The sequence below is a fragment of the Vanessa cardui genome, chromosome 14 (assembly GCF_905220365.1).
Source record: "Vanessa cardui chromosome 14, ilVanCard2.1, whole genome shotgun sequence".
Lineage (NCBI taxonomy): Eukaryota > Metazoa > Arthropoda > Insecta > Lepidoptera > Nymphalidae > Vanessa > Vanessa cardui.
This window is the reverse complement of record NC_061136.1, coordinates 2,629,741-2,643,077: the sequence shown is the minus strand read 5'-3', so window position 1 is coordinate 2,643,077 and position 13,337 is coordinate 2,629,741. Positions and strand designations below refer to the sequence as shown.

General features: G+C 40.6%; 1 protein-coding gene across 1 annotated transcript in view; it reads left to right on the top strand.

The window, feature by feature from the left end:
* Positions 1-13,337, top strand: part of LOC124535385 (rootletin) — a 76,587-nt gene that overhangs the window by 41,974 nt on the left and 21,276 nt on the right. Inside the window, exons 19-30 of the mRNA XM_047111594.1 lie at positions 22-205; positions 1,852-2,027; positions 2,999-3,184; positions 3,863-4,043; positions 4,890-5,055; positions 5,432-5,545; positions 6,264-6,465; positions 7,369-7,478; positions 8,276-8,452; positions 9,937-10,044; positions 10,831-10,915; positions 11,582-11,676. Of these exons, the coding sequence (XP_046967550.1) occupies positions 22-205; positions 1,852-2,027; positions 2,999-3,184; positions 3,863-4,043; positions 4,890-5,055; positions 5,432-5,545; positions 6,264-6,465; positions 7,369-7,478; positions 8,276-8,452; positions 9,937-10,044; positions 10,831-10,915; positions 11,582-11,676 (1,784 nt within the window). The remainder of the gene's footprint in view (positions 1-21; positions 206-1,851; positions 2,028-2,998; positions 3,185-3,862; positions 4,044-4,889; positions 5,056-5,431; positions 5,546-6,263; positions 6,466-7,368; positions 7,479-8,275; positions 8,453-9,936; positions 10,045-10,830; positions 10,916-11,581; positions 11,677-13,337) is intronic.

Genomic DNA, 13,337 nt, shown 5'->3' with positions numbered 1-13,337 from the left:
ATAATATCTTCTGTGTTTTAGCCCATCAAGAACACCAAGCTATTATGGAACGTCTCGAAGATACCAAACGCATGCTCTGCTGCGAGCAGAACAAGTTGGAACGTGTGCGTCGGGAGGGGCAGGCGAGAGCCGAACAGGACCGGAACCACATCAACCAGCTCAAGGACGACTTGGCAACCCTGAAGACCAGACTCGAGGAAGCCAAGTATGTTCTGAAACCTGTCTTAAAATATAGTTGAAGGATAATATACTTTTTGTTAGGGCGAGTAATGGGTGTTTTTAAAAAATAGTGTTATGTCATTGTGTTTGCAAAAGTCGTAAAGGCACACAAATGTAGTAAGTAGCCCAGTCAACGAAGGTAAAATTTCACGAAATAAAAATAATAAATACGAAAGTTTTGAAATTTGGTTACAATGTTCATTCTGGCTTATTAATGAACAGGTTAAAAGTCCTGAACAATTGAAGCTCCGAATAGCCGCCATCTTGAAAAAAAGGTGCACTTTGTTAGTTTTTGCTAAATAATTCTTCAATTATGATATTTATTGAAAAAATAGTTATTACAAAAGATGGAGAGCATTAAATTTTCTTTAAAAAGGGTTGTTAATCTGAAAAAGTTGTTTAAGTGTGGCATTTGTTTTCTTATTAACTGCGTCGTTTTTTTTGTGGATAAATATAAGTGTCACAGATCCTAAGATCCTAACTTCAAAGCCCAAGTCGGATTTATAAAATGTTTTGAGCTTTTCTAAAGAAAAGAAAAAGATAACCGTGTCTTGGAAATCACGTCTCAAATATTTTCGGTCAGATCGGATTTTCTTGTTTCACACGAGATCGGTTAGGATTTTTACGGTTATTAGTTTTAAGGATAAAACGAGGTAAACCGTGCCAACATTCCAATTGATGATCATATTTAACTCGATGACGACCTCCATGGTCGAGTGGTGTGTACTGTGTACACCGGTTTTCATGGGTACGCCACTCTGAGGTCCCGGGTTCGATTCCCGGCCGAGTCAATGTAGATTACCATTAGTTTTCTATGTTGTCTTGGGTCTGGGTGTATGTGGTACCGTCGTTACTTCTGATTTCCATAACACAAGTGCTTCAGCTACTAACATTGGGATCAGAGTAATGTATGTGATGTTGTCTCATATTTATTTATAAAAAATAGCATTAGAGTTCCGGGTGACAGTAACTTGTAACTAGAGTTCCGGGTGACAGTAACTTGTAACTAGAGTTCCGGGTGACAGTGACTTGTAACTAGAGTTCCAGGTGACAGTGACTTGTAACTAGAGTTCCGGGTGACAGTAACTTGTAACTAGAGTTCCGGATGACAGTAACTTGTAACTAGAGTTCCGGGTGACAGTAACTTGTAACTAGAGTTCCGGGCGACAGTAACTTGTAACTAGAGTTCCGGGCGACAGTAACTTGTAACTAGAGTTCCGGGTGACAGTGACTTGTAACTAGAGTTCCGGGTGACAGTGACTTGTAACTAGAGTTCCGGGTGACAGTAACTTGTAACTAGAGTTCCGGGTGACAGTAACTTGTAACTAGAGTTCCGGATGACAGTAACTTGTAACTAGAGTTCCGGGTGACAGTAACTTGTAACTAGAGTTCCGGGCGACAGTAACTTGTAACTAGAGTTCCGGGCGACAGTAACTTGTAACTAGAGTTCCGGGTGACAGTGACTTGTAACTAGAGTTCCGGGTGACAGTGACTTGTAACTAGAGTTCCGGGTGACAGTGACTTGTAACTAGAGTTCCGGATGACAGTAACTTGTAACTAGAGTTCCGGGCGACAGTAACTTGTAACTAGAGTTCCGGGTGACAGTGACTTGTAACGTGCGCGTGTCCGCAGGGCGGCGGCGGAGGACGAGTGCGCGCGGCTGTCGGCGCGCGTGCAGGAGCTGCTGGGCGAGCGCGAGGCGGCCGCGCGCGACGCCGCCGACGTGCGTGCGCAGTTGGCGCTCGCCGAGGACCGCCACGACGCACTGCACGTGCAGTTGCAGGACGCGCTGCGCAAGCTCAAGGAGCGTGAGTCCCCAGCCGATAATTCTAAATGAAAATTTGTGCCCATTTCTAAGATTTAGGAGCGTCAACATATAAGAAATATGTACTCACACCTTTACGGGACGCCCGAAATATTACGAAAATTCTTTGTACTAAAACTGTTTCCACTCGAAATGAAATTATATACACCCAATAGACTATTTGACAATGCGAAAAATATTAATAATATTATTTGTGAATTATTGTAATCGGTGTATATTAAAAATGGTTATTTATTAACGAAACTTTAAAATTTTAAACACTTAATTTATTCAAAAATAAATAAATAAAAATTCATTTTTTCAAACGTTTGTCACGTGACACAAAACGGTCCTGGCCGGGCTTATGATAAAGTCACTTTTTTGTAATCATTGCTTTTTTACTATAGGTACCACAGATTAAAATAAAGCAAAGTGACGTCGCCGACCCCATTGCAGCACCATATTGTCCAAGTAGCGTTTTCGTGCGTTATTTAAATATGGAATTTTTAATATCATATTTTTCGGCAAATATGTACTAGAAATAAAAAAAATACTACTTTTACTGGGTTCCTTAACCTCTACTAAATAATATAAAACGAATTTTAAAAACCAGTCAAATAGCCTATTGCAATCACAATCCTGAGTAGAGCTGAGATGGCCCCGTGGTTAGAACGCGTGCATCTTAACCGATGATTGCGGGTTCAAACCCAGGCAAGCACCACTATATATATGTGCTTAATTGTGTTTATAATTCATCTCGGGCTCGGCGGTGAAGGAAAACATCGTGAGGAAACCTGCATGTGTCTAATTTCATCGAAATTCTGCCACATGTGCATTCCACCAACCCGCATTGGAACAGCGTGGTGGAATATGTTCCAAAAAACCCTCTCCTTAATGGAAGAGGAGGCCTTATCTCAGCAGTGGGAAATTTACAGGCTGTTACTTTTTTTTACTTTACTAATCACAATCCGGTAGTGGAGAACGAGTCGGAGGCGCTGCGTAAGGAGTTGTCTGACGTGCGACGGCAGCTGTCCAGCAGCTCGGCGGAGCGCGACAAGTACCACGGCGCGTGTCGAGACCTGCGCGAGCACGTCAAGCGCGCCGAGGGCGAGCGCCGTGACGCCGCGCGCGCGCGTGACGAGGCCTACCACAAGATTGCCGGTGCGATAAGTGAAGCTTTTAGACCTGCTAATCGTAGAAACTGGAATTTGAGACCAAATTACTTTTTTTTTTTTAGAAAAAATTCCTTTCTTACTATTTCAAATGACTTTAGAAGTAATTACAAATATAATTTGTAAAATTACTTGGTGGTAGGGCTTTGTGCAAGTCCGTCTGGGTAGGTAACACCCACTCATCAGTTATTCTACCGCCAAATAACAGTACTCAGTATTGTTGTGTTCCGGTTTGAAGGGTGAGTGAGCCAGTGTAACTACAGGCACAAAGGGCGTAACATCTTAGTTCGCAAGGTTGGTGGCACATTGACTATGAAAAGAATAGTTAATATTTCTTACAGTCTCATTGTCTATGGGTGATGGTGACTTACAATCAGGTGGCCCATATGCTCGTCCGCCAACTTATACCATAAAAAAAAATAAAAATTAATATTCACTTATTTATGTATTGATTTAGTGAACATTTGAATTTCTGCCGATTTTTTTTGACTTAAGGCTTTAAACCAATGGTAAATTATGGTGTTTTTGCGAAAGTAACAAATAAAAAAGTCATAATAATATGAGTTACCTTGAACTTTTGAGGATGTAAACCAATGGTAAATTATGGTGTTTTTGCAAAAGTAACAATTTAAAAAGTCATAATAATTTGATTTACCTTGAACTTTAGGCTTGGAGGAGAATCGCACAACCCTCGAGTTGGAGCTGTCTCGTATGCAGACGATGGTCAAGGAGTCGGAGAGCGGGGCGGAGCACACGGAGCGCTCGCTGCGCGCGACGGAGGCGCAGCTGAAGCGGGAGCGCGCCGCCCTCGAGCAGGCGCAGCACGACATCAAGGAGCTGCAGTCCAGGTACACTGTGGCAAACGTAGTGTAGGACGTCCTCAGGCACGGTGGAGTGACGATATACGCAAGGCGGCAGGCAGGAGCTGGATGCGAGTAGCCGGAGAAAGACCACAGTGGCGTGCACTGGGAGAGGCCTATGTCCAACAGTGGACAAAAATAGGCTGTTGATGATGATGATGATGATGACACTGCCACTTGAAGCTGATCTGTTGGCAGCTTCTTATTTTTTCACGTATTCAAGCCAAAATTACAAATGTTACCTAAAATTAACATTTTTGCTTTAGTTTATAGTTTTGGAACAAATATACTTAAAATCGGTGTGTATTTTATGTATATGAGTGAGTGATACTCGGATTTGCGGAAAATTCATCTAAAACAATTCGTCTAAAAAACTGTTCGACTAAAAACAATTCGACTAATAACAAAGCGTCTAAAAGAATCAAATCAATTGCGAACAATCTGTCGATATGAAGAATTTATTTCATCCTTTTTTTTTAATTTTATTCTTTCTTTCATCTTTGAAATCAGCTTGTCTCTATCGTTCGTTCAAGAAAATAATAATAAACTGAATAAAAAAAACAACACAAAAATATAAAAATATTAGACGAATTGTTTTAGTCGAATTGATTTAGACGAATTTTTTTAGTCGAATTTTCCGTAGACGGATACTCGTGCTCACAAGATGTCCAAGTGTGCGTGAGACTACACACGACAAAAGTAGAGACAGCAAAAAAATATGCAATTTTCGTCAATTTGTTAAGATGATTTTATAAAAAATTTTTGAATGAAATGCGCTTTCCTGAGAGAATGGAATAGCGGTCGCAGTAATGAGTAACTTGGTCCCCGCGGCAGGCTGCAGAACGAGGGCGAGGAGCGCGAGCGCGCGGCGGGCGACGCGGCCACCGCCAAGCGCCTCGGCGCCGAGCTGGAAGCGCTGCTGGGCGCCGCGCGCGCAGACCTGGCCGCCGCGCGACAGCGCGCCGCCGACCTCGACGAGGCCTGCCGCGCGCGCGACCAGGTGCCACGCGTAACATACTATACATACGTGACAACGCAACTATACGGACAGACCACTATATCACAATATTCATTTAGTTTCACTTACACCGTGTGTAATTTACACGTATAATTTTGTTTCAATTTTATGTATCAACTATGTACTGTAACATCGAATGCAAAATTTAAGTAAATCTGTATATTATTGATACAGTTATAAGGCTACATAGATATAATTTATTGTTCTGTGTTAATAGTATACATAGTCTATGAGGTTGAAGTCTATATATTTTTTAGATCCATTGAGTGAAACAGATCTCCCTTATTAACCTTTACTTTACTTTACTAATTCTTACTATATAGTATATAATATCACAGGAACATTATTTAATTTACAGGAATTAGTATTACGCCTTGAAGATTGTAGGTCCAAGGAGCGTCGGTTGGAAGAATTGAAACACAACTTAGAAGTTTGCCTCGCGGATGCCACGCAGCAGATACAGGAGTTAAAGGTGATTCGTTTAAAATAAATGTTTAAGATTTGCGTCGGTTTATACTATAGTATTGGTGGCGAGTTTTTTTTTTATGGTATAGGTTGGCGGACGAGCATATGGGCCACCTGATGGTAAGTGGTCATCATCGCCCATAGACAATGACGCTGTCCGGAATATTAACTATTCCTTACATCGTCAATGTGCCACCAACCTTGGGAACTAAGATGTTATGTCCCTTGTGCCTGTAGTTACACTGGCTCACTCACCCTTCAAACCGGAACACAACAGTACTGAGTACTGTTATTTGGCGGTAGAATAACTGATGAGTGGGTGGTACTTACCCAGACGGGCTTGCACAAAGCCCTACCACCAAGTAAAGTGTTGCATGTGGCACAAATTAGATGTAGCATCGGAAAATGCAATGGAATGGTAATAAAACCGATTACTGCCGATTTACACAACCAATAGAAATAGCTCCCTATCGCGCCATTCGACGCTATTCGTCGCTATAGATTCACGCGTCAGATAAAGCAAGTGCATGTAAATAGACGCGTCAAATTGACGGATATATTAGGTCATATGATATTACAAGTTATTACGTTTGTGCAAAGATCATATTCGTGTAAGAAAATAAATATTGATAATTTGGGATAGCGTACTCAATTCGGATGTGATCGGTTTTACGAATTTTGCCGATGCGACATCTAAGTTGTGTCGTACTATACGTGTCGCGCAGACGCGGCTGGGCGGCAGCGAGGGCCGGTGCCGCGGCGTGGAGGCGGCGCTGGCGCAGAGCGAGGGCGCGCGGCGGTTGGCGGAGGCGCGGCTGGCGGGCGTGTGCGCGGCGCTGCGGCGCGTGTGCGGCGTGCAGCCCGACGGCTCGCTGGCGCCGCGCCGCCGCCTCGCCAGCCCCGCGCGCCGCTACAGCCCGCACCGCGGTACGTCACGCCGCAAGCTTACTTACTATTATTTCCTTTAATCGTTCATGCCGACGATATTAAAGTTATAAATGTTAAAGTAACTCTGTCTGCCTGTCTGTAGCTCTTTCACGACCTAACAGTTGAACCGAATTTGATGAAATTTGGTATGAAACAAATTTGAACTTTTTTGCCTCACACGTGATTACCAAAACTCTAAAACGCGAGCAACTAGTATTTAATAAATAAATAGTTTTACATGCAGGGTCACGTGACTGAATAAACCTAAATGTGTAAGAGATCACCGCTGATAAGCCAGCTGATACTATCTAATCCCTTGTATCTATCCTTAAACTGACGACTCATAACTTAAACCGCAACACAGAAATATAGAGTATTACTTGGCGATAGTATTACAGGTGAATGAGTGGTGGCAGAAATAAATATTTTTCGGATAAATTATCTGATTTTATAGATGATAAAAAAGCGTGGAGTTAATACCTGTGTACTTCCAAGCAAGATATATTAATTTAAATAATTTTATTTAACTAACATGACTCTTTTTTTTTAAATGTTAAAAAAGAGTGAGAACTGAGTTCTTGCTAGTTCTTCTCGGTAGAATCTACTTTCCGAACCGGTGGTAGCTTCACTTGATTGTAAAATGACGATTCAAAGGTGCTTGTAAAAGCCTACTTGAATAATGTTTATTTTGATTGATCGATTGATTGATGAAGTGAAGTGACTCAAATTCGTTTTGGGTAGGTATAATGTACCAGTTTTTGTTTTTGATAATCTGTGGATAAATTGTCACTACCGTCCAAATACATCAGTGCTTTAAAAAGTATTAGCCATTTATAACACGTTTTTTGTGTATATTATATATAACTTTACAGCCAAGTAAAAGTTTGGATTCCTCAATTCCAGGTCGCGATCATTCGGAAGAACGCAACGAAATCATCGACGTAGATCCGGAACTGATCAAGAAGGGCATGCGCAACTTGATGCACGAAGTGTGCCAGGTTGAGAGAGAAAAGGTAGGATCCAATAAACTAATACTTATAACAACAACAACAACAACAGCCTGTAAATTCCCACTGCTGGGCTAAAGGCCTCCTCTCCCCTTAAGGAGAAGATTTGGAACATATTCCACCACGCTGTTCCAATGCGGGTTGGTGGAATACACATGTGGCAGAATTTCTATGAAATTTGTCACATGCAGGTTTCCCCACGATGTTTTTCTTCACCGCTGAGCACGAGATGAATTATAAAGGCAAATTAAGCACATGAATCAGCGGTGCTTGCCTGGGTTTGAACCCGCAATCATCGGTTAAGATGCGCGCGTTCTAACCACTGGGCCATCTCGACTCATCAATACTTATAAACACGTTTGGATTTGACTCCCGACAGACGTTATAACTTAAACAGCCCGAAATATGGATAGGGCTATAGTTACTTGGAGAAAGGAACCTGCCTTGTGCCTACCGCTGTTGTATGAGCCGTAACGCGTTACGTAACGCTGGTTTAACCTCCCATAAGAAGATATCACATAAAAAAAACCAGCCTGTATAAAAAAAACCAGGCCCTTTAAAGTCCTTTCCGTTATGAGGAGAGCTTGAACCTTATTGCATTACATGCAGGTTTCCTCACGATTTTCTCCATCACTGTCGATTCAAGTCCAAGTCCATAAACAAAGATTAATAAGCACATGGAAATTATATAGACGACTTATGATTGTAGATTCAAACTACTGGACTATATCGACTTTATTAATATTTATGTGTATGTACTATATCAAAATACGTCCTAATATATTTATGACCAAATATTTTAGGACGATTACAAATCGCAACTGACAGTCCTGAAAAAGCAGCTCAAGGAAGCCACAGAGCAACAGGGCAAGGGCGAGGGACGACTGCAGTCTCTCAATAACAACTTGCGAACGGCGCAAGAGGAGAAATCCCGCTTGCAGGCAGCCTTCGGCCAGAAGGAAGCCCAGTTGAATGCCTTGGTCAGTCGAATTTTCTGTTAATAGGCTATTTGACTGGTTTTTAACATCCATTTTATATTATTTAGAAGAAGTTAACGCACAGTAAAAGTTGTATTTTTTATTTCTAGTACATATTTGCCGAAAAATATCATATTAAAAATTCCATATTTAAATAACGCGCGAAAACGCCACTTGGACAATATGGCGCTGCAATGGGGTCGGTGATGTCACTTTGCTGTATTTTAATCTACGGTACACATAGTAGAGAAGCAAGGTTAACAATAAAGTGACTTCATCATAAGCCCGGCCAATCGGGAGCGTTTTGTGTCACGTGACAAACGTTTGAAAAAATGCATTTTTTTTATGGATTTTTGAATAAATTAAGTATTATTTTCAACTTTCGTTAGTAAATAACCATTTTTCAACTCATAATATACACTGATTACAATAATTCACAATCTATTTTTCACATTGTCAAATAGCCTATTTTAATTGAAAAGTTTAAAAAGTAAATATAGATCAAAAATTGGTAACTATAGGAGATGTTACTGTCTTGTTGATTTTAATTAGTTGTTTTCATAAATGCTGTTTCAAAAATTCAAATATTTATTTAAGAAATACATTGGTAAAGAAGGGATATTATTCAGGATACGATTATATAAATGGCAAAAAAGTATGGAGCTAATACTTATTGACTTCCAGGCATGATTTATTACATATTATATACATATGTCATTGTATTTAATTGACATTACTTTTATTTTTGAATGTTGACAAGAAGTAACTCTTAAGTTTCTTGCCTGCTTTCCGTCCAATCTGCATTCCGAATCGGTGGTTCACTTTATAGGCTTTGTTAATTGACGATTCAAAAGTGCACGTAGAAACCTACTTTAATAGAATACTCTATTTTGATTTTTTTTTAAATTGTAACTTTTTCTATACCGCACATTGATGCGACTATATACCATCACGTAAGAAATGACACCAGCATCTATAATTTATTTTAATCATAAGCCAGTTTAGAGTAATTCTACTAACAAATTGCCACTTCACACTTTAATCTAATCTAATAAAGGACGACCTCCATGGTCGAGTGGTGTGTTCACCAGTTTTCATGGTTACACCACTCTGAGTTCCCGGGTTCGATTCCCGGCTGAGTCAATGTAGATTACCATTAGTTTTCTATGTTGTCTTGGGTCTGGGTGTATGTGGTACCGTCGTTACTTCTGATTTCCATAACACAAGTGCTTCAGCTACTTACATTGGGATCAGAGTATGTGTGCGATCAATGTATGTGATGTTGTCCAATAATCATTATAAATTAGTGGAATTAACGCCTTGGTTGATTGATTATCTTATAATTTATGGTTACTATATTGTATAACCGATTCTTAGTAATAATAAAGTGTCGACAAAATCACGAATTCACACGACAGTAAAACTATATAGGTAGTAAATAAAACAATTAAAATATCATTAAAAAATTATAAACTATTTCGTTTCAGAACGAGTCGGTACAAGCAAAGACGGTGGAGATCAGCAACTTGAGGGACAAGATAACCAGTCTGGAAGCGACTTTGAGCTCTATCACTGAGGACAAAATGCAAAACGAGGTAGGAAAGTAATGCTAAATATTATTATTACGTCTATGTTACTATACTTTATCTAAATAAATCCTTGGAATAAACACAAAAAAAAATTAGAACATTTGGGTAGGCGGTGCATCCATAAACTTACATACAAATGTTTACACTCTAATACTTATACTTAATACAACAACAACTGCCTGTAAATTTCTCACTACTGGGCTTGTTGGAGAAGGTTTGGAAAATAATCCACCACACTGTTCCGATGCGGGTTGTTTGAATGCACTATGAAATAAAATACATAAAGGTTCTCACGATGTTTTCCTTCACTGCCGAGCAGAAGATGTATTCTGAACACAAATTAAGCACGTGAAAATTCAGCGGTGCTTGCTTGAGTTTGAACCCCCAATCATCGGTTAAGATGCACGCGTTATAACCACTGGGCCATCTCCACTCTCAACTCAATACTTAATACAAATATATATTTGATATATTATATATACTGTTTTTTTTTTATAATAGTAAAATGTTACAAGAATAGGAAATTAATTGGAGTCGTAAATGTCTATTTAGGTAATAATTTTAAACAGCTTATTTAAATATAGAAATTGATTTGATTATGAGGTTCCGCAGAATATGAGAGAACCACCAACGAGGATTTTATATAACCGCCTATTCAATAAATTAAATTTTCCAAATTATACATAATTGGGCACATCCCAAATTAAATGAAACAGGGGCTAATTCCCATGTTTTTACTTTGCATTGGTACTTGATAATTAAATGATTGTTTTTTATTATTAATTGTTACAGAATAAATCGGAAAGTCTCCGAGTGCAGTTAGCAGAGCGCGTGCAGGAAGTCGGCCAGCTGCGGGAGGCCCTCGCAGCCGCTGAAGGTACTCTTTGTTTGATAAGACAAAAGTGATATTTAGGTGAAGATGTTAAATAATGTTAAGAATTTAGGCTTTTCCTCTGTTTAGTTTATTTAATGCATTTTTTTGTGTAGTTGTAATTTCAGTAGTGAAAGTTATTTAGTAGATAGTTACTCAGTAGTGAAGGTTGTACAATTTAGAAATAACTTTCTGGTTGGTAACAATGTTTATTCATATTCTATTTACTCTAGAAATTATTAAAGAAATTTTGATAGTTTTAGACTGTTCGAAATCTAAAACTCTACAAGTTACTTGCTACTTTTAAATTATACATATATATTTTTCTTATATCCAATTGAAATATCGAAATATTTCTGGAATTCCCCCTCGTCTATCGTGGGCATCTTTTAATTTGATCGCCTTTAAAGAGATTAAACAGTGGTGATACGATGTCGCCAGTAATACAATCCATTTAAACCATTTATTTTGTTACACACATACATTACATAGCATAAACAGGAAAGAAAAAAAAAATTAAATTTAAAGAACACAGTGTAGGTAGCAAGGGATTCATCTCAATATAAGCTGTGCTAATGCACAGCACTGATTTTCAGATGGCCCCTGACTATTGGGTAAACATAAACACATAAATCCGACAGTAGTTGTTCTGTAAGAGGCTTGTGTGTGCAGGGCGCGCGGCGCGACTGGACGTGCGGCGCGCGCAGTTGGAGGGCGACGCGCAGCGCGCTGCCGTGGCGGCGCGCGACCGCGACCTCGCGCTCAAGGTCACACGCACACACACGCACACACACCCACACACGCAAACACACCCACACACGCCCCCACACGCACATACATATACCGCCGCGGGCACTTACCTTGTTCATTGGAACTCATAGGCCCTGTAGACACACACGCCGCCGCGGGCACTTACCTTGTTCATTGGAACTCATAGGCCCTGTAGACACACACACCGCCGCGGGCACTTACCTTGTTCATTGGAACTCATAGGCCCTGTAGACACACACGCCGCCGCGGGCACTTACCTTGTTCATTGGAACTCATAGGCCCTGTAGACACACACGCCGCCGCGGGCACTTACCTTGTTCATTGGAACTCATAGGCCCTGTAGACACACACACCGCCGCGGGCACTTACCTTGTTCATTGGAACTCATAGGCCCTGTAGACACACACGCCGCCGCGGGCACTTACCTTGTTCATTGGAACTCATAGGCCCTGTAGACACACACGCCGCCGCGGGCACTTACCTTGTTCATTGGAACTCATAGGCCCTGTAGACACACACGCCGCCGCGGGCACTTACCTTGTTCATTGGAACTCATAGGCCCTGTAGACACAGCGCACTCGTCCAGGGCTCCGAGGAGTAGGGGACAACGCGTGATGCGTTTTTCCAGCGAGAAGTAAAAAAAGGCCCCGTAGACACAGGAGTGGAGGCCCCTAATTATTATTAATAATTTCATTTCTTTCAGTAAAGTTTGTTAATAGTTTATTTATTTCGTTGTATGTGTAGCAGCACTGTTAAGACGCGTCGTATTGAAACAAGATTAGTCCTGAAAAGGACTGTTTTCGCGTCGTCGTTGAAACAAGTGTAGTCCTGAAAAGGACTGTTTTTTGCGTCGTATTGAAACAAGATTAGTCCTGAAAAGGACTGTTTTTCAAGTCGTATCGAAACAAGATTAGTCCTGAAAAGGACTGTTTTTAGATTCGTTTATCTTCATATCTTCATCTTTCTTCAACACTTCACTACACAACATATGGCAAGTCGACACGGCGATCTTCAGTGCAGTCGTCCTCTCTCCGCGCGGCGCTCGAACGAAATGGCTGACGCGACGTGCGGGGGCGATATTTATAACATCGCGGCAGCAGATACGCGACCCGGCATAATACGCGCGCAGCTCGGCGCGTGACGTCAGCGTGTGCGAGCAAGACGGAACGATATCCTCCGTCTCTTTTATTTCTTATTATTTCTTTATACTGTTTTTTGATTGGTTAATTTATTTTGTATTTTTTGTATATATTAGGGTTGTTGAGGAAGTGATTATGAGGAAGAGGAGGGGGAAGAGGATTTTTCGAACGCAAATTTAGAGGATGCGGATGAGGATGAGGATATTTTTCGAATAAGAGGATGCGGATGAGGAAGCGGCAGAGAGAGCGGATTAGGAAGATAGGAAAATATAAATACTAGCGGACCCAACCGAAAAGCCGTTGTCCTGTCTGTACATAACATACATACACTAAAAAAAGTGCAGTCTTTATATCTTTATTAATTACTTAAGTCAATTATTTTATTAATCAAAATAAAGGAATTGAATACTCATTATATACTCGTACTAATCCAACACTGCTAAAACGTCGTTCGCTGGGCATACTTGATGGAGGAGAAGATAGGTATTGCCCTAAAGCTCCCAAATATTTCGGATCAT